We start from the raw sequence: 20,864 nt of genomic DNA on the forward strand, positions 1-20,864 counted from the left end.
GGATAAAGGTCTCGCAGTGTGGGCGTGTCTCAGAGCTGGTTCTGCCTCTCCATGGTGCTCAAGGGAACCACTGTTCTATCTGCAGGCCCCGTCCCTGCCCTTCCCTGCCCTGCCCCATCTCACAGCCCCAACTAGGGAGAGGAGGGAGAGAGGCAGGTGTCCTTCAGTTTTACTGAAACACAGCCGGTTCCTAATTATGTTGTGTAAGAAAAACATTGTGCATGTGCGTGTGTGCATGTGCGCGTGTGTGTGTGTGTGTGTGTGTGTGTGGGTGTGTTTGCGTGCTTGTGTGGCTGAGTGCATACACATTGGACACACTCATCGGCTGTCTTTTCCTTTATCAGGACACGGCCTCACTGGGGTCGCAGAAGGATGAGGTATCCAAACACGGCTGGCTCTACAAAGGCAACATGAACAGCGCCATCAGCGTCACCATGAGGGTGAGAGAGACCACCGTCTCGCATCCGCACTGTGATCATGTCTACCCTGCTAATCACATCCACTGTGAATTACATCCACACGGGAAATAACACGCATACAACAAATCACATGTACACTGAATCACACCCAACTGCCAGGCACATCCATTGCGCCAATCAGATTTGCACTTGCTAGTCCACTCCTCTATAACACGTGGCACTACTTGCTTTTTGTTGAGCTGGGTTTGATTTTCCATCTGCTCTCCAGTCTTTTAAGAGGAGATACTTCCACCTGACCCAGCTGGGGGATGGCTCGTACAACCTCAACTTCTACAAGGATGAGAAAATCTCCAGGGAGCCGAAGGGGACCATCTTCCTGGATTCCTGCATGGGGGTTATCCAGGTAACCTCAAAGCCTCTTAATAATCCACAAGTCTCCTTGGCTACAAGCAAGCTGTACCAGATATGCCAAGACATTTCACTCCAGGTTGGTTTCGAGATCAATTGTTAGAGCCCACAGTTTGTTTGTGTGGAGGTACCTGCTCTTTTAGGGGCCAGAAAAGATGTCGCTGTTGCATGAGCACCAGCATTGTGTTGGTCACTGTGTATTTGAGCAATGTGTTTATGTTTCTTCCAGTCCCTTGTCTTATTTTATTTCAAAATTAAATTATATCCAGGTAGTTTTTTTTTTAGTCTTTAAAGTATTGTGGAGTCCAGGTGTGGTGTGTGTGGTGCAGTGAGAAAGCTGTCATCTAACCAGGTAGTCCTTCACCCTTAACTCCACGAGTATGTAGAGGGCAGTTTCACAGCGCCCTCTGCTGGGCACTGAGCAGTGTCACCCTATTGGGGAATTTTGTTTTTTCTTCATAGAAGCCCAAGGCTTATCTGCAGTTGCCTTTTCATTAAATATGAGATCTGCTTAAATAATAGAAAAAATAAAAAACAAAGGAAGTCATTCTCCCTGGAGCAGCTTTTAGCAGCTGCACAGTATCGTGTCCTCTCTGATATCAGAAGTATGCAGGCCCTTCTTTTTCCCATGTGTTTGATGACATTGTTTCACAGTTTACCTTGTCCCTCTGCCCCCTTTGTTTCACTGGCTCACCCCCCCAAGTCCAACTGGCCTTCACTGGCTCATCTGTCCCCCACCTCTGAAAAAATCCCCACCACTGAGATCGAGGTCTGGAAACTCGTAATTTTCCATCTTGATTCTGTCAGCCATCGGGCCAAACCCCATTATCCCTCCAGACTTTCCATGATGAGGAGAGCAGAGGAGGAATGTGGTCTCTCTCCATCTCTCTTCTGTTCTGTTGTGTTACCTAGATTTCCTGCAGTGTGTATGTGTGTGTGGGTGTGTGTGTGTGTGTGCATGTGTGCATGTGTGCTTGCGTTTGTGTGTGTGTGTGTGTGTGTGCGTGCGTGCATGTGTGTGTGTGCGTGCATTTGTGCATGCGTTTATGTGTGTGTGTGTGTGTGCGTGCGTGCGTGTGTGCATGCGAGCGTGTGTGAGTACATTATGAGACTGAGAGGCGCTTCTTTCTCCGGTGATAGCTGGTACCCAGTGGATAACTGGCAGGAGCTCATGTAACAGTGTCCTATGGAACCTTGGCCCCAGCTGAGCCCACATTCCCCTGGTGGGATGGGCTCCACAGTGCTTCCTGCCATGGATTCCTGGTCATAGCGTTTATAAAAATAATGAATTGCACCTACGTAATTGGTGTGTTCGTAAGGTTTGTTCTTAGCTGTTCAAAGGCCCCGTAGGAAATCAAGGTCACTGCACTGCAATTGTTTTGTGTATATGATACCCATGCTATACGTTATTTTCAGGTCTTTGATTAGCAAATCTGCTTAGATAGTCTTAGATCAGGTATATGTGAATACATGCCACATGCTTATTTGCCATGACTGTAGATGGCTTCATTTATGTCAAAAAAATAATTTTTGCTGTCTTTCATGTTAAATTCATCATTCATTTCTTTCCAAACCCTAATATGTTCTATGTGAATGAATATGTAGTAAATGCAGTCATAGCACAAATTCTCCACTCTCCTGGCCAGCGTGTGCAGTATGGATGTGAAAGGAAATGTCCATGTCTTCTCTTTCTGTCTGCCTGGCATTAAACCCCTTTCTCTGAGTAAAGCACAGAGAGAATGGAGCTCTCCTGCGTGCCCACTGTATGGGATATGGGCGGGGTTTCAGCCTCTCAGTGTGCCGGGTGTTTGTGTGCAGAACACGAAGGTGCGGCGCTTTGCGTTCGAGCTGAAGATGCAGGATAAGAGCACCTACCTGCTGGCGGCCGACAGCGAGGCCGAGATGGAGGAGTGGATCAGCACCCTCAACAGGATCCTCCACAGCAGCTTCGAGATCGCCATGCAGGAGAAGAGGAACGGGGACCTGCACGATGGTGTGTGTATGCGTGTGCGTGTGCGTGTGTGTGTGCGTGTGTGTGTGTGTGTGTGTGTGCGTGTGCGCGTTTGTGTGTGCGTGTGGCGTGTGTGCGTGCGTGTGTGCGTGCATGTGTGTGCGTGTGCGTGCGTGTACGTGTGTATGTGTGCCTGTGCATGTGTATGTGTATGCGTGTGTGTGCATGTGCGTGTGTGCATGTATGTGTGCCTGTGTGTGTGTTTTTTTTTTTTTACCTCATGTGCTTGCTGTTTGGGCCTGGCCTTTTCTCTTTTTCTGCTACCCTGTAAGAGTGTCTTTTTTTGACAGTTTTCCCTAGCGCCATACCAATAAAATAGATTTTGTTTGACTACACGTCTCATCTGAGCTAGAACTGTGCCCTTACCCCTCCTGTTTCAGTGATGGTGCAAGTCAAATCCCACACAGCCACATGCAAGGGAACATCAGGGCTGGCTGAGCGATTGGTCCTTATGGCTATTTTGGGTGCACATTGGATCTGCTTTCTCTGGTATGGGAGTGACAGAAATCCAAAACAGGCTGAGTCCTCTCAGCTCGCTTCCGGTGCATTTCAGCTTTTTAGTGCTTCATTGATTGGCTAGAGAGCCCACACACCTTGTTTACAAAGCCTGAACTGGCTGCTGATGGAAACAGGAAACCACAAAAACCCACAGACACTAAAGCCCTGCAGGAACTGAGTTTGCTTATCCCCCTGTAGGTTCACATTTTGATTTGAGTAAATGGCTCTAAGTCAAAGGAAGGGTTTCTGTACTCTGCACGTTCGGCTCTTAATGATGAATTATTCATGTCCTCTGCAGACGAGGAGCTGGGCAAAGCGGACAGCTACTCCGGGAGTTTAGACAGCTTCCAGGTGAGTCTGCGGCCGGAGGTCATAGGTCAGGACTCAGGACGTGCGTGTTCCCATCAGGCCACAAAACAGTAACAGCCAATCACTTAAGAGTCAATCTCTCTGTGAGGATTTTCAGTTGATTTGTATCATTGCAGTTCATTTAATTTCCTGAGCTGACTGAACTGAAATGGTATTGATCCCTGACCCTTTACAGACAGGAGTGGGATGATCCCTTCCTGTGGGGACAGGACTTGGGGGCTGACAGACAGGGCAGATTTGGGTGATAAGTGCTAAAGCTGCGTGCTGTGCCCTGACTGAGCACTTTCCCTGTAATGAGGGGGTAAAAATATCCCCAGTCTAAGGCACAGCTCTTCTGGTAATGATGGCCTGATTCTGTGCCGTTTCCTGTACAGTGGCAGAGACGGTGAAATGGTGCGTACTGTAGCTGTGCAGAGAGAGTGCGCTGTTTGTGAAATGCTGTGCTGGATCTGAGCTGGTGAAAGGGAAGTTTGTTCTGATGCCTTTTTTGCCCCCTCCCACCAGAGCACGAGAGACATTGAATGTAAAATACGGAGTGAGACCAGGCTGAAGCTGTTCACCTTGGACCCCGACACACAGGTGAGTACGTGCAACAGGAAGTATCTACAGCGTCAGACATTTTATAAAGCCCTGAGTCGCGCTACACTGCATGCTGCCAGAGCTCCTTTAACTCTCACTGAAATATCCTGCCATTGTATTTTATGCCTGTGGAGATACGGTCCGATTTTGTGTTTCTCTTTTCTTCAGAAACTGGACTTTTCAGGAATCGAGCCAGACGTCAAACCGTTTGAGGAGAAGTTTGGGAAGCGCATTTTGGTGAACTGCAATGACCTGTCCTTCAACCTGCAGAGCTGTGTGGCGGAGAATGAGGAGGGGCCAACGACAAATGTACAACACGCACAGACACCTAAGCACACACACTCACATCCGTGCACAGACATGTACACACATGCACACTGACACAAAAATGCATGCACACACGCATACAAGCATAGACATACTCATGGCCCCACTCGCACATATGAACAAGCATGCACGTAAACATACATGGTTACATGCTCACACACACTTACCATACCTACGCAACAGAGAACACACAGGCACACACACACACATATGTTGTACACACAGTAGACTGGCGGCATTGTTTTTTCATTCAGGAAGCCTTGACACTAATAACTAAAAGGGCACTACAGGGTCGCTGATGCGTCTGATTCTGTTCAAACCAGTTCTGATATCATCTGAAAATAACATGACCTCCTGTGCAGTAGGTGCTCCCTGTGTACCTGACTTTACCTGGATGGGCTGTTTTCTGTCTCCAGGTGGAGCCATTTTACGTCACTCTGTCACTCTTCGACGTCCAGAACAACAGGAAGATCTCAGCCGATTTCCACGTGGACCTGAACCACCCCTCGGTTCGACAGATGGCGTCCAACTCTGGGGGCCAGCTGACGAATGGGGCCGGAGATGCCCCCCAAAGTCCCCAGCGGCTGCCCTGTGGCTTACCAGAGGCACTACTGCAATACCCCAGACAGGTGGGGGCACTATCTCCCAAATACAGAACGCAGTGTTTACCCCAGGCAGCTGGGGGCACTGTTTCCCCAATACAGAATACAATATATACCTCCAAACAGGAAAGGGTGCTGTCTGCTCAATTAAGATGATAACATGTACCTTCATCCAGGTGGGTCCCCATTTAACACACAGAATGGAATAACTCTTGTATTGACACAGGGAATAAAATACCCCAGTAACATGTACACGTTTCTTAGTTTTGGATTTATTGTAGTTTTTCTGTCTGATTCAGTGAGGAGAAGTGGTGAATGGTGAAGTTGGCGGATGTCAGCTGAAGCTCTGTTTGTCCGTCTGTCTGTCTGCAGGGCGTGTTTTCTGTGACGTGTCCGCACCCGGACATATTCCTGGTGGCTCGCATCGAGAAGGTTCTGCAGGGCGGCATCACACACTGTGCAGAGCCGTACATGAAGAGCTCGGACTCCAGCAAGGTGCGAATGACAGAAGCCCTCAATATCTAAAGACCACACCAGCAAGTCAACAGCATCTCACACTACACCAATGATTCAACAGCATCTCACACTACACTAATGATTCATCAGCATCTCACACTACACTAGTGATTCAACAGCATCTCACACTACACTAATGATTCAATAGCATCTCACACTACACTAGTGATTCATCAGCATTTCACACTACACTAATTATTCATCAGCATCTCACACTACACTAATGATTCAACAGCATCTCACACTACATTAGTGATTCAACAGCATCTCACACTACACTAATGATTCAACAGCATCTCACACTACACTAATGATTCATCAGCATCTCACACTACACTAATGATTCAACAGCATCTCACACTACACTAATGATTCATCAGCATCTCACACTACACTAATGATTCATCAGCATCTCACACTACACTAATGATTAAACCTTATTCCGCACTACACTAATAATTAAACTGTATTCCATGCTACACTAATTATTAAACAGTATCTCACACAAAACCAGTTTCCACCAAACTGCAGTACTTCGCTCTGATTGGACCATTAGACCAGTCATTAACTCACTCAGACTCCACCAACAGTGAACTCTCCCCCAGTTAAGGAAGAGAAATGTGTTGTTTTGGTAAAGTAATCAACCTCTTGAGTGGATGTAGAATAAAATCACTGTTGGGAGACTAATAATGTTCCCTTGTGCAAGCTAGATTACCTGAAGTGCTTCAATAAATGCTTTGCTGCATTAATGAATAGTCACTCTGCATGAGAGTGTATGTATGTAGATGAGTCCACAATTAAATGAGTCCACGAACTTAAAGGCACTCTTTTCATTAATTCTGCCTGGCGGTTGTAGTGCTGTGTTGGAATTTTCAGTAAAATGTAAGTATGAGATTCCCCTGTGATCATTTTGAATGTATGATTGAGACTCTCTCTCTGTCTCTCCCCTCTCTCTCCTTTCCTTCCTCTCTCTCTCTCTCTCTCTCTCTCCCTCTCCCCCCCCTCTCTCTCTCTCTCTCCCTCCCCCCCCCCCCCCTCTCTCTCTCTCTCTCTCTCTCTCTCAGGCTGCTCAGAAGGTTCTTAGGAATGCCAAGCTGGCCTGCAGCAGGTTGGGTCAATACCGCATGCCCTTCGCCTGGGCAGCCAGGTAAGGGTTAATCACCTGTCCAGTGACATCATGCATGCGCTGCTCTAATGGAGAATGAAGCTGAATCTTGCACATTTTCACTCAGTAAGTCTAAGTAGATATGAGCCAGCCAGTCTATATACAGATGGAATATTTGACATCTTTGACCTGTCCTAATGATCACAACATCGATGGGATCACTTTCAGAATTCCTTATTTATTCTGCAATCCAGAAATAAATTCATCTGACCTATCAGAGCTAAACTGTAGTGCAGAGATTGTAGAGTGCTTAAAGGAATGGATTGATAGGAGTATTGAATTGAATTTCCACTGGCTGCTAGCAAATGGTAAGTCAGTGCTTTTGTGGTATTCTTATGATTTATAGTACTGTATTTATCTTTGTTGTTCATAGTTATGGTTATAATGTATATTTATGATCGTTAGAGTAACCAGGCCATAAAGTGCGGGTCAGAACAGTGAGTGGCACAGCAGTTATAGATAGTGTGTCCTCTGTCCTGATATTAGCGGATTGTGTGAGTGCAGGTTTCAGTGGTCTCCCTTTCCTGGCTAGTTTAAAGTGATTTCCTGTGGCTGTGCAAGCAGTATACGTCCCTCACACTTGGCAAAGAGGATGATTTTTATCCTGCCAAAGAAGATGCATTCAGATATGCACTTTCGCAATAAAGTCTGTGAGAGGAAACAGGAAACTGTGTTTACCCTGTAGAAAAAAAAAGATGAGCCAAGATGGCTGACGGAACATTGGAAAAGCCAGATGGAACGCTCTGAAGGCCCTGTTCTGAGTGACCCTGGAGAGTGGAACGCTGCTGGAGTTTAGCCTTTTCCTCCCAGTCTGACCCCCCTGTCTCCCCACAGGCCCCTGTTCAGAGACGCGTCGGGGATCCTGGACAAGTCTGCCCGCTTCTCCGCCCTCTACAGGCAGGACAGCGGGAAACTCTCCAATGAGGACATGTTCAAACTGCTGGCGGATTTCAAAAAGTTAGTCTGACTCGTGAACGCTCGAGGCATTGGGGGCTGTCCTGAGCAGCCGGGTTACAGGATGCGAACTGTACCTCACCTCCTCCAGTTCTGTATGTGTATTAGTACTGCAATGAACCCGCACAGAGGAAAGCACCAACTATCCAAAAACATCCCTGTATTTGGGAGACTGGTGCTTCTGGAAAATCAAATGTGAAAAGATTGGCCATACAATCTAATTAATCCTGCATTATCTTTTTAGGTAATTCAGGCTCACCAGTCAGTGATTGATGATGCTTTCATTGAAATATTTCAGAGTGAAGCAATAGCGTCCTATGTTTTGAAATAGTCTTCATATCCATAAATTTGGCCAAAATTTGATCCCCCAGCTAAAGGCAGACTTTCAGCGTTGTGTATTTGGCTGTCTTCTGCAGGCCAGAGAAGATGGCCAAGCTTCCTGTAATCCTAGGAAACCTGGACGTCACCATCGACAATGTGGCACCAGACGTGATGAGTAAGAATCTCTGAATTCAACATGCACAGCAAAACCACAAAGCATCTTCTCCTCTTCCAGTGGAGGGGAGTTTGGATCTCACTGCACTTCTCATTTATAACCCCCCCCCCGCCCCCAACCAACCCCACCCTCCCCGAGCAGACTGTGTGACGCCGTCCTACATCCCAGTGCGGCAGTTTGAGACCAACGGGCGGGGCAACGTCCTGTTTGAGGTGGAAGAGTTCGTTCCCTGCATTGCCAAGTGCTCCCAGCCCTTCACCACTTACAACAACCACCTGTACCTGTACCCCAAGAGCCTGAAGTACGACGGCCAAAAGGCATTCGCCAAGGTACGACCACACACCTGGATTCCACCTGGACCACACACAGGCCCGCACACACAAGGCGAGCTTGCACAACAGCGCAGGATTTTTAAAATGGAGTTACAGGCTTGGTTGGGTCTCGGGAGAGTAGTTTTATTTGGAGTAATCTTTCTGACTATATAAGTGACAATATCATAGAGAAGATGTACGATTTTACCTTGATTACGAGCTGGCTCTTTTACTTTCGGTGAAATTATTTTTGATTCATTTTGAAGGTTCAACCCTACCACCCCACATAAACTTTTGGTATTCAAGCTATTTATTTATTTTGTGAACCATAGCTCGTGTATGCAAGAATATTTACAGGGGTAAAATATGATTATAGTAAATATAACCAACATTTGTGCACAGTAATAGGCCTGAGAGTGTTTAAGAGAGTATTTTTTGGTGTAGAGATGGTGGTGACTGATATGCTACATACTATCCACATATCACTCTTAAGCATCACCATAAAGTTTAATGCAAATCGTAAAATCCTTGGGTATTACAGAGTGTACAGTACTTTCCAGCCACAGCAGAGATTCTGAATGTGACTCACCGTAAGCTGTAAATAATATCTGGTAGATCTAAATTGCTCCCAGTTGCCAGTTTGTCTTGATTATTACACCACGGCTGGAGTTGAAATATTGTGCTGCTGAGCTGCGTTTCTGTGCCAACCAGGTCACTTTCAGGGGAAAAAAAGGAAAAGAATGTATAGGTTGTGAAAATAATCAGCTGGAATCGAATGCTGCAGAAGTCCCTTCTCTGACTGACTGGGCTGCTTCTCTCTCCTCAGGCGAGGAACATCGCCGTTTGCATCGAGTTCAGGGATTCGGACGAGGAGGAGGCCCAGCCCCTCAAGGTGAGCTCCTGCTACCTGTCACCTGTCACCTGTCACCTGTCCCTGGGCCTGGGCCTGGGCCTGGCTGTCTCTTCTACAGAAGGAACAGGGCAGAGAGTGGTATAATGTTGTCTTTAAAGAAAATACATTTTCTTTTTTATCTAATTTGGTATTTCTGCTTTGTGGACTACAAGACACGTTCTGAATGCTAAATTAGATTTAAAAAACTGTTGCTTATTATTGAATTTTTAATAATCCTTTGTGTTACTGTGTCACTGCAGTGTATATATGGCCGTCCCGGGGGACCCCTGTTTGCCAAAAATGCCTTTGCTACGGTACTGCACCACCAACAGAACCCAGAGTTTTATGATGAGGTGAGTGGAACCACGTTTAAGCTGAACCTCTGTTTCACTCTAAGGAGGACACTTTTGCCTGTTGCAACAGCCACCTGTCCTCCTTGACCCAGCTGGGGTATGAAGTGGAAGTGTATGAACAGAGTGGGTGTTGAAATGAAGATTCAGATTTGTTCTTTGTCCTTTACTGCAGATTTGTTATTTGGAGAACAACAGAATGTTTATTGGAGTGTGAGTGACTCCTGTGTTGAGGTCACCCGTATGCCTGAAAGCCCAGTCATTGTGCCAATGTTTTAGGGTTGAGTTAGGGAAACTCTTTATGTGTGTTAGGAAGGGGGTGAGTCAGAGAAACATGTATTTAAGAGTGACTGGACTAGAAGCCACAATTATATCTGAGCAAATATGTTTACCTGTGTCTTGGATCATTAGTGGCTATGTGTGCTGTTACAGTTGCTGCACATGTATGTTAAGCTTGTTAGCAGCTGTGTGTGTGAGTACAGGCACGAGTATGTGTGTGTGTGTGTGTGTGTGTGTTTGTATTGTTAGCAGCTATGTGTATGTTGAAAGGCTGAGGTGTTTGTATCTGATTGTCTGTGACTCGTCTCTCAGGTGAAGATCGAGCTCCCCATCCAGCTTCATGAGAAGCACCACCTGCTCTTCTCCTTCTACCACGTGAGCTGTGACACCAGCAGCAAGGCCAGCACCAAGAGGAAGGAGCAGGTGGAGACCCAGGGTAGGTCTCCAGCCTCACTTCCCATATGTCACTTCCTGTGTCTTCCGTTGGCACATGTCACTTCATGAGTGTGTCCCAGTGCTTTTCACTGATTGGGACAGCTTATCTGCATCTCCGTCATCAAAGTCGACGTTGACTATGATGAAATAGCCCCGTCATAAGTGTTATTTTTAACAAGTAGTCCCATAGCCAATCACAGATCTTACACAGGGTCAGTCCATTTAAAGTTGAAAAATAGCTTGTAAGTTTCAAATAGGCTATGAGTAGTTTCATGCACAGGATACCAGCGCTTATGTGACATAGCAGTTAATATGTAATCAGCAAAATTAGATCAGAGTTAACATCTCATAATATACATGTACATAACAATGCACTATAATTCTATATTCCCAATGTGTCTGTTGTCTGAGCTTACAGAGCAATAATTCATATAGGCTAATTCAGAAATATTTCTGCAGATTAGTGTAACAAATTTGTCGCTTCATATTATCTATGTTATTGTTAGTGTCCGAATTGAAGAATACATCTGAAATCAAATTTGTTGGTAATAAATACTTTGGAAACGGCTGGTTGAATAAGTTCATTCATGCATATTCACATGCTGAAATAATAGCAGATGCTTATTTATGTGTCATGTTCATTTAACCAGCATTCATGTGCAAGCAAATAAAAAAACAAAAACGAAGTTGCATTTTCTTATCCGTTGTAGGCAATTTATCCTTCAGGTAGAGTGGTGTGTCTGATAATAACCAACTGAATCACACACAAATTTGGCTAAATATCTTATACAATTGGGCAAATTCAAGAGATTGTTGATGAAAACAGATAAATGACTGTCCTGTGCCCTCGTGTGCAGTGGGGTACGCCTGGCTCCCCTTACTGAAGGACGGCAGGGTGATCATGAGTGAGCAGCAGGTCCCCGTGTCGGCCAACCTGCCTGCTGGGTACCTGAGCTCCCAGGAAGGCGCTGGCAAGGTAACGATCACCTGTGGAGGTGCCGGGGGGGGGGGAGGGGGGGGCTTGTGTGTGTGTGTGTCCCTGTGTCCGTGTGTGTGTGTGTGTGTGTGTTCCTGTGTGTGTGTGTGTACAGGAGTGTACAGGAGTGTACAGGTGTGCAATGGTGTGCACACGCATTCTTCGAGTCGGTTCTGTGGTCATTGCCTGGTTTGCCTCTCAGGGTCACTCAAAGGTCATTAGCTTATCAGCTAACGTCCTGTAACTGTGAGCACAACTGCCGTTTATCTGCTGACTAATTTTGTACAGAAAGATCAGACAGATGAACCTTATTTATTGAGTGACGATTAAATGGGGACTTTCTGAATCTTTATTTCAATGGGCACAGATCAGAATATGTAGCAGAAGTCATTTGGACATTTGGACAAGTTTCAATCAAGTCTGACAAATGCATGAGCCAAATGCATGTCAATCCATTGTGAAGTAATACAAGTCCTTCTCTAAGATGAGGTTGTCCATTGGCATTTTGGTATCTATTTGCTGCTGAAGATAGATGCAGCATTAGATGTTTATTTACTGGTGTCCTTCCTTGTCAATGACAGCATTCGGGTGCTGAAGTGAAGTGGGTGGACGGGGGAAAACCTTTGTTCAAGGTGTCCACTCACCTGGTTTCCACTGTCTACACTCAGGTGAGTGATATCTCTGGGACTGAGTCACGTGTCCCTTACTGTGCACCTGTTTCAGTTTGGGTTTGGTCCGGTATCGCTGCATTATCAGAGCTGGTATAATTAGCAATGTGGTCACATTAACATTACGGACACCGGAGCTGTAGTATAATAAGGCCGTATGTCATTTTTGGGGTGATGGTATGCTAGAGGGGTTTTTGGGGTGTCTGTATAGAGGATGGCTCTTGTCGTGAAGAAAAATGTTTTCTCCGACCGTCAATGGCAGCTGAAACTTTTGGCAAAATGCTTGGTTTTCCTCATAATACACCCCCAGGGTAGGGCAGGAATTCTGAGGTACTTAAAATAGCATAATCTACCCAATACCTTTTTCAGATTAGACTGCTTTATGTCTAGTGGGAGACGAGACGCCATTAAATGTTCAGAGGCGAGGCAGTCAAGCAGCACTCAGTTATCAGGACCGGGTTTTGAGTACTTGGATGTAATATTGCGTGGGACACTATTATAATAATTTAACATTTAACAAGAGCCCCTTCAGTACATACCCAGCTTTGTGTAAAGCATCAGCCACATAAGCACCCTGGATTAAAGACTACAAAAGCAACAGAAATAGAAAATGAATGAAAAATCTGCCTTTTTTGCCCCCTTCCCTCAGGACCAGCATCTGCACAATTTCTTCCACCACTGCCAGAGCGTGGAGCCTGCGGAGGAGGGGGCCGGGGGGGAGCTGGTCAAGTTCCTGAAGGTGAAGCAGGAGGCGCAGTTAGATGGAGGAGTAAAAGGAGGTGAATAGATCAGTCAATAAATGAGACTACTTACTTTTGCCCCCCCTCCCCCCCTCCACAGAGTCTGCATGCCATGGAGAGTCATGTGATGATCAACTTCCTGCCCTCCATCCTCAACCAGCTGTTCTGCATTCTGACCAGCTCCACCTATGAGGACGCCAGCGCCACCCATGAGGACATAGCTGTCAACGTCACCAAGTGAGTTGCCCCCCTACCCCAACCCCCCCCAAACCCTTTCCCACAGTCTGTTTGGGTTATAGACAATCTGTGATTCACCCTCCTGTCTCACACCTGTGACCTCTGACCCCTGACCCCGGTCACTCTCCTGCCCTCGCAGGGTCATGATCCACATGGTCTCCCTGTGCCACGAGGAGGGCCTGGAGCACTGCCTGCGCTCCTACATGAAGGTAAGCGCAGTCGCTGCTGCGCAGTGCTGCATTCTCCCCACTGCACCCCAGCCCGTCCCATACTACCCCGTCAGATTTAAAACACATCTCCCGTGTGCGTGCGTGCGTGCGTGTGTGTGTGTGTGTGTGTGTGTGTGTGTGTGTTCCTGTGCTCCTTCCCTGCAGTACGTGTTTAAGACGGAGCCGTACTCGGCCTCCAGCTTCAGGACGGTGCACGAGGAGCTGGCCAAAGCCATGACCACCATCCTCAAGCCCTCTACGGACTTCCTCACCAGCAACAAGCTGCTCAAGGTAACGCCTGCTCCCCGAGCCTCAGACAGCTCTGTTTGAAATACTTTAAGCCCTTCAGCAGATTACTGACGATTTTAAAATAAACATTATATTTCATCGGTATTCAGAACAAAATTCTTCTTTCGTGCTTTGGTGGGAGTTCTGTATGAGAGAAACAGCATTCTATGCAGAATTTATGTATGGGATTGTTACAAGGTGAACATTATGTTATGAACATAATGCATAACTGCATTGCATTGCAGTATGTACCTCTGTGAGTGGTGCCAGATTTGACCAGTTAATGTGTGTGTGTGTGTGTGTGTGTGTGTGTGTGTTTTAATTCTTCTGTGTGTTTTTCAGTACTCCTGGTATTTCTTTGAGGCTCTAGTGAAGTCCATGGCCCAGTATCTAATAGAGAGCTCCAAGGTCAGGGTAAGTCGTACATTTTACTGCGTCTTCACAATTTATTGTGCTGTAATACTGTAATACCCAACAAACTTTATATCATGTTAATAATGTGAACCATAGCCCACAGTACTGTAATCAGTAGCTAAACTCAGTGACAGCTGTATTACTCTCACTATCTCAGATCATCTCTCTTAAGTACACTGTCAGAGATAAGGATTTGCCATTTTCTGAAAGTTAACTGGAGCCCCGTCTGTCAGCTGTCCAGAAACCAGCGTTTCTCAGCCTCGTTCCATCACACAGTGGAGACGCTGGTTACCATGCTGATGCCGCACATCACCCAGAGGTACAAGGGCAACCTGGACGCTGCCCGCAATGCCAACCACAGCCTCGCCGTCTTCATCAAGGTTGGGCTTTAATTTAGTTTACATCTGTGTTAATCCAGTTTACTTGTCTTAATATAGTTTGTCTTAATCCAGTTTATCTGTCTTAATCTAGTTTACCTGTTTTAATTCTGTTTACCTGGCTTAATCTAGTTGTCCTGTTTTAGTCTATTTTACCTGGTTTAGTGTAGATTACCTGTCTTAATCCAGTTTATCTGCCTTAATATAGTTTACCTGGTTTCATCCTTTTTACCTGCCTTAATCCAGTTTACCTGCTTTAATTTATCTTAATTTGCTCTGCTTTCCCACAGCGCTGCTTCACCTTCATGGACAGAGGCTTTGTCTTCAAGCAGATCAACAACTACGTCAACTGCTTCCTGCCAGGAGACTCCAAGGTAGTTTGGCAGCAGATTTCATATGAATTAATTTACCAGTCATACTGTATATTCAGTATTATTCAGCATTATTCTCTAGTCAATCAGTCAAGTAGTATTTGCCATACTATAAGCTCTGGAAGTTTCAAACAATAAGGAATCTACATTATTAAAAGAGTGAAATTACTTCACAGTTATGCTTAACCGCTCATTATCTATGAAAGTGTGACACAATAGAATTTATTGGTGATCTCATGAACAATGGAACATCCAATATCTGATGTAGTTACTCTGAGTTTTAATGCCATACCCTTGAAGTCACTTCCACAGAACAGCATCAGTATGCAGCTGCAGAAATTCTTGAAGTGTGTGGTGTGTGAGAATGTAATTGACATGGGCAGAGTGTGTATCAGTGCCCTGATGGAGCCCCCACATTCTCTCCCTCTCTTTCAGACTCTGTACGAGTTAAAGTTTGAGTTCCTGCGCGTGGTGTGTAACCACGAACACTACATCCCTCTGAACCTGCCCATGCCTTTTGGGAAGGGGAGAATACAGAGGTTTCAAGGTAAAGAACCCTCTCCCTCTCACCTGTGCACCTCCCACACTCTCCTCCATTCGCTACCGTTATTAAGTGACGGCACAGCAGGTTAAGTCTCCTGCTCAGCATCAGCAGTTCAGTTCAGGTAACCCCATCAATGTTTAAACACTCTGTAGGGCACCCTAACGATGGGCAAAAGTGCTGTCAGGTCCTCCAGTAACGTTTGAGCAAACAGTCTGAGCTGACTGGGGTCAGGGTGTAGGAGGGTGTGGCAGGAGTGAACAGCACTGGTCTGTGGGGGGTGTTTTTTTGATCCACGGTATTACCTGTCACTCTGCTTGAGCTCCTCCCACTTGATTCTAAACTCTGGTGCCAGAACACACCCAGAAGATTTAAATGAGCTATTCTGCCCCCACGTGTGTGAAGGCGATACTGGAATTTGGCCTCTTTTGAGGATAACCCTCCCTCGGTTAAAGGACGTTACCATAGCAACATGTTCTGTGCTTCAAACTGTAGATATTTCCATAGCAACATGCCCTGTGCTTCAAACTACAGATGTTACCATAGCAACATGCCCTGGGATTCAGCCTGTAGGCATTGCCACAGTAACATGTCAGTTGCTTTAACCTGCAGATATTACTATTATCTAAATACCCTGAGATGCTATGGATATTGTCATAGCAACATGTCCTGTGTTACTCCGATTGTAGCTGTTATGAGTCGCCTCTGCAGTCTCTCTACTCAGAGTGAGATGTGTATACTGTAGCTCATCTACATGCTCTCTCCTGTGCAGATACTGGACTGCAGGTGGTTCTGTGCATTAATATTCTTCATTTTCAGCTACTGCTCTTTTGACTGGCACTTTTTTGTTTGTTTTTTATTTGTTTGTATTTTGTTGTTCCCCTTTTCTTTCCTGGTGAATTAGCTTTTCTGTCTCCCAGCGTGGAGTCACATGACGGTCCAGTAGGTAGGTGTGAGGCGTGCTGCTTGCGTTTACTGTCCTGAGACGTCTCGATTTGGCTTCTCCTCTTGGATACCGCAAGGAATGAATGGATTTGCCCTCCTAATTCAATTACTCAATCCTCTGTCATTTTGTATCTGGTGTGGAATGACTAATCTGTCACACTCACTCATTACTAAATCTTAAATGATTTAATTGGTTTCCATCAACGTGGATTGTAATTGGCTGATTCTCCTGTGAGGTCATACTCAGGGACCTAATTATGGATATCTATAAAGGATATAATTATTTGAACATAATTAACTTAGTCCTTATTTCCTGTGTGTGTGTGTGTGTGTGTGTGTGTGTGAGCGAGGTGAGTGTGTGTGTGTGTGACACACGCCAGGTCCGTTATGGGGGAAGAAGGTCTGAACTGTGCTGGAGATCCTGCTCTCAGCGAGATTAAATTATTCATTTTTGAGGAAAAGCACAAATTAAAATGAGTAAATATATTTTCATCCTTCCAGTCAAATGCACTGTCAGCAGACTAATAATCATGTGACAGTAATCCTCCCGGAGTGAGCAGTACCCCCAATCTTTCGTACCAAACAATGTGAGTGAAAGAAAATGTTTTCTCAGAGGCGTTGTTCACGTTCACATGTGAGCTCAAACCAATTACAGCCCATACGAGGTGGACGGTTTGCGTGGCTACCAATGTTATTTCAGAGGGCTTTTTTCTGAGTGATTGCTGTGATTAGATTTGTGTTTTACTTGCACCAAATACCGTGTGCTGCAGTACTAGCCTGCTTATTTAGTGCTTTCCTTATGTTCGCTGTGTCTGAGTGAGTAGTTTCTGTTGCTTATTTTAGTTTTTACATTTTTTTTTGTTCTTTTGTGCTACATTGTACACTGTTTAGATCACATGTCACAATCATTCATCAAAAGCTCATTCCAGCCATCGCCTAATCGGAATTGGGGTTAAATTCTGTTTTGTCTGCCTTGTGGATTTGGCTGTACTGTAACCCCATACCGGACAATGAGTGCACTTGTGTGCCGTTAATCTCTCTGCCTAATCATTTTAGATGATTAAACCCAGATTAAAGCAAATTCTTTACTGATTTTGACTGCATATCAGTGCCGTTTCGACAATAGCACACATTATCTGGTACAGATCCGGAAGACTCACTTTACCAGCCTTTAGAATGGAAACTGCAGTGGTGGCCCTCACAAGACCAGGACAGAGGCTAAACGATCTACACAAGCACACAGAAAGATACCTGGTCTTAGAGCCCTTTCAGGTGTTCAGGTCCTTATTTTAAATATAAACTTTAAGACAGCCTTTTACGGAAGATTGAGCCTGTTCATTTTCCAAAGCCAAATGTTGACTTACTGTAGGAGTCACGTGTTTAGCGCAGCCTACTGTTCACTCAAGTGTTCCTAACGAGTTTTAGAGCTTTGTACCTTTCCAGTGATCCAATGGGAACAGATATTGCATGTTAATCTCAGATTAATTAAAGAATTCTGAAGATGGCTTTTAATAGGAGATGATTCAGCAGCTTAAAAAGCGTCTGGATCAAACCCAGCTCTACACATTCTTGAAGACCTAGCAGTGGAGTAGTGGTATAGTACAGTATGGTCATTGTAATGGTAGATTAGAGCACAGCAGTGGAGTACTGCGATAGCGTCCTAAGACCACTGAGTAATTCTTGAAAAAGAGTAAAGTACTATAATAACTTACAGCCATTGAGTAATGACAGAGTACACCAGTGGTATAGGACAAAAGTCCAGAACAGATTTGGCCTTGAATTGGTGATGACAGTGTGAGTTTGAAACAGTAAAAGTCGTGTGTAATGGGGAGTGCACGCTGAGGAGGGGCAGTAGGGGGCGGCGGACCCCTCGCTCATCTCTCTCCACTTTATTAAATCTGATTTGTCAGAAGGGTGTGTCACTTTGTTTCCCTCTCTCTCTCTCTCAGATCTGCAGTTAGACTACTCGCTGACAGATGACTTCTGTAAGAACCACTTCCTGGTTGGGCTCCTGCTGAGAGAAGTGGGCGGAGCCCTGCAGGAGTTCCGGGAGATCCGGCAGATCGCCATCCAGGTGCTGAAGAACCTGATGATTAAGCACACCTTCGACGACCGATATGCCTCCAAGGTAGAGCCCCCGTACCGTCACTCAGCACCCCAAACTCACACACACCACCCCATACTCACACACACCACCCCAAACTCACACACAGCACTCCGTACTCACACACACCACCCCAAACTCACACACATCACCCCAAACTCACACACAGCACTCCGTACTCACACACACCACCCCAAACTCACACACATCACCCCAAACTCACACACACCACCCCAAACTCACACACAGCACTCCATACTCACACACACCACCCCAAACTCACACACAGCACTCCGTACTCACACACACCACCCCAAACTCACACACACCACCCCAAACTCACACACATGACCCCATACTCACACACACCACCCCAAACTCACAAATACCACTCCATACTTACACACACCACCCCCATATTCACACACAGCACTCTAATACTCTCACACAACCTCCAGTACTTGCATGTAGCAGGCAGAGACCCTCAATACTAACGCACAACTCCCAGAACTGTAACAAACAGCAACTTTTAATTTACACAGCGCCCCATTATACTGTATTCATATAGTGCCCCTATACTGACAGACACAGCACCCCAATACTGACATGCAGCGCTGCAAGTGGGCAGGCATGTGCCGCGAGATACTCTTATTGTAACAGTTGGACACTGTATTACCAGCGGGATATTTTATTGACAGCCTGTTAATTGTGGGATGTATGAATGAGATCATGTATTACTTGTGAGATATACTGCAGTAATAATGGTGTGCATTAATGACTGGAGGGATGTTAATTAGTGGATTTTGCTGTGGTGTTTTGTCGTTTCCCAGAGCCAGCAGGCCAGGCTGGCCACTCTCTACCTGCCTCTGTTTGGCCTGCTGCAGGAGAACGTCCATCGCCTCAACGTGAGGGAAGTCTCCCCTTTCCCCATCAGCTTGTCCAACAATGTAAGCCTGATCCCTACTGGCCATATATACAATTATACCTGTCCTGGATCATTCCTACAGTGTAAGGCTGGCCCCTAGTGGTCGTGTATGGAAATACAGCGGCAAAGCATGAAGCTCATGGTGTTTCTCTTCTCGGGCTCAGAATGGGAGAGAGGACTCTATCCTATCCGGCTCCCTGGTGACCCCACAGAAAGCAGGGGGCAGCCTGGAGAACAGCAGCCTGCATAAGGACTTGTTTGGAGTGATCTCTGGCACAGGTGTGTGAGAAATGCTCACTCCTTTAGCTGCTTTAAATTAATGTAAATATGTTTTAGCGAATGTTTGTATCATATGTATCACAGCAAATGTCTGTGTGTTAGCCTATGTGAGTCTGTGTGTAAGGGTGTTTTTTAGTTTGTGTGTGTGCGTGTGTACGTGTAAGGGTGTGTGTGTGTGTGTGTGCATGCGTGTGTATGTGTGTGTTTGTTCATCACGGCCTCACACTGCGTCCCTCCTGCAGCCTCTCCTCACGCCTCCTCCACTCCCAACATTAACTCTGTGCGCCACACCGACTCCCGCGGCTCCCTCATCAGCACTGACTCCGGGAACAGCCTCGCCGAGAGGAGCAGCGAAAAGGCCTGCTCCCTGGAGAAGGTACTGCCTCTGACGCCTGAAACCTGACCTCTGCCCTGCCTCTGAACCCTTACCTCTGCCCTGCCCCTGAACCCTGACCCCTGACCTCTGCCATGCCTCTGACCTCTGACCCTTGCACTCCCATTGACCTGCCTCACTCAGACCAGAACTGGCTTTGGAGGGCAGGGTTCTACAATTTCCGGTGTTCTGTGCTGTATGAAAGCATCACACAGGAGGCCGTTTGGATAAAGAGGCTGTGATGTCAGCAGCTGTGATGTCATTTCCCTTTATGTATTTAGTTACTTACTTACTTGCTTATCTATGTACGTGTTTACTTAGTGATCATTACAGCAACCTTTCAGGTTTTCCAAGAACTGAAATGTAAACACATTGGATTTCACTGCTATTACAAGGGGAGGTGTGTGGCTAATAAACTAATGAAAATGCACCATGACAACCCAAGGCCGTTCTCGTACCAGCACTGCGCCACTAAGCCAGTGTGTGTTGAACGCCAGAGGTGCGTGTTTTTGTCCTGCCCGTGGGGCTATATCCCTGAGCCGCCTCCTCTAACCCTTTCCCTGCACCACTAACCCCGCCCTGCTCCGGCCTCTCCTCACCACCGCCCCCAGAGAGCCAGGTTTGCCCGGAGGCACTCGGCCAACGTGCTCTGCTTCTTTTCCCAAACGGAAGACTCGGCGCCCTCCGCCCGCCCCAAGCACATGACCGTGGACTTCTCCCTGCTCACGGTGCCCGCTCTGCCAGGGAACGCCGTGCCCGTCAGCCTGGCGCTGCAAGTACAGCAACGCGCTTTCTGTCCCCTCTCT

The 20,864-nt window shown here is 46.3% G+C and overlaps 1 protein-coding gene across 12 annotated transcripts in view; it reads left to right on the top strand.

The window, feature by feature from the left end:
• The window catches only part of LOC118214186 (dedicator of cytokinesis protein 9-like), a 100,110-nt gene that overhangs the window by 56,046 nt on the left and 23,200 nt on the right, over positions 1-20,864 (top strand). For 9 of the 12 annotated variants that reach the window (XM_035393869.1, XM_035393866.1, XM_035393871.1 and 6 more), the window contains exons 6-35: positions 345-440; positions 688-822; positions 2,646-2,820; positions 3,635-3,687; positions 4,210-4,284; positions 4,453-4,593; positions 5,028-5,240; positions 5,586-5,708; positions 6,794-6,876; positions 7,729-7,851; positions 8,265-8,344; positions 8,486-8,673; positions 9,482-9,547; positions 9,808-9,900; positions 10,489-10,612; positions 11,469-11,587; positions 12,169-12,255; positions 12,905-12,994; positions 13,096-13,232; positions 13,372-13,441; positions 13,607-13,732; positions 14,072-14,143; positions 14,377-14,523; positions 14,811-14,894; positions 15,327-15,438; positions 16,337-16,378; positions 18,327-18,505; positions 19,312-19,428; positions 19,571-19,685; positions 19,928-20,061. In XM_035393869.1, the coding sequence (XP_035249760.1) occupies positions 345-440; positions 688-822; positions 2,646-2,820; positions 3,635-3,687; positions 4,210-4,284; positions 4,453-4,593; positions 5,028-5,240; positions 5,586-5,708; positions 6,794-6,876; positions 7,729-7,851; positions 8,265-8,344; positions 8,486-8,673; positions 9,482-9,547; positions 9,808-9,900; positions 10,489-10,612; positions 11,469-11,587; positions 12,169-12,255; positions 12,905-12,994; positions 13,096-13,232; positions 13,372-13,441; positions 13,607-13,732; positions 14,072-14,143; positions 14,377-14,523; positions 14,811-14,894; positions 15,327-15,438; positions 16,337-16,378; positions 18,327-18,505; positions 19,312-19,428; positions 19,571-19,685; positions 19,928-20,061 (3,399 nt within the window). The remainder of the gene's footprint in view (positions 1-344; positions 441-687; positions 823-2,645; positions 2,821-3,634; positions 3,688-4,209; positions 4,285-4,452; positions 4,594-5,027; positions 5,241-5,585; positions 5,709-6,793; positions 6,877-7,728; positions 7,852-8,264; positions 8,345-8,485; positions 8,674-9,481; positions 9,548-9,807; positions 9,901-10,488; positions 10,613-11,468; positions 11,588-12,168; positions 12,256-12,904; positions 12,995-13,095; positions 13,233-13,371; positions 13,442-13,606; positions 13,733-14,071; positions 14,144-14,376; positions 14,524-14,810; positions 14,895-15,326; positions 15,439-16,336; positions 16,379-18,326; positions 18,506-19,311; positions 19,429-19,570; positions 19,686-19,927; positions 20,062-20,864) is intronic. The other 3 variants (XM_035393878.1, XM_035393879.1, XM_035393867.1) reach the window with 1 other exon arrangement.

The sequence above is a fragment of the Anguilla anguilla genome, chromosome 15, assembly GCF_013347855.1.
Source record: "Anguilla anguilla isolate fAngAng1 chromosome 15, fAngAng1.pri, whole genome shotgun sequence".
NCBI lineage: Eukaryota > Metazoa > Chordata > Actinopteri > Anguilliformes > Anguillidae > Anguilla > Anguilla anguilla.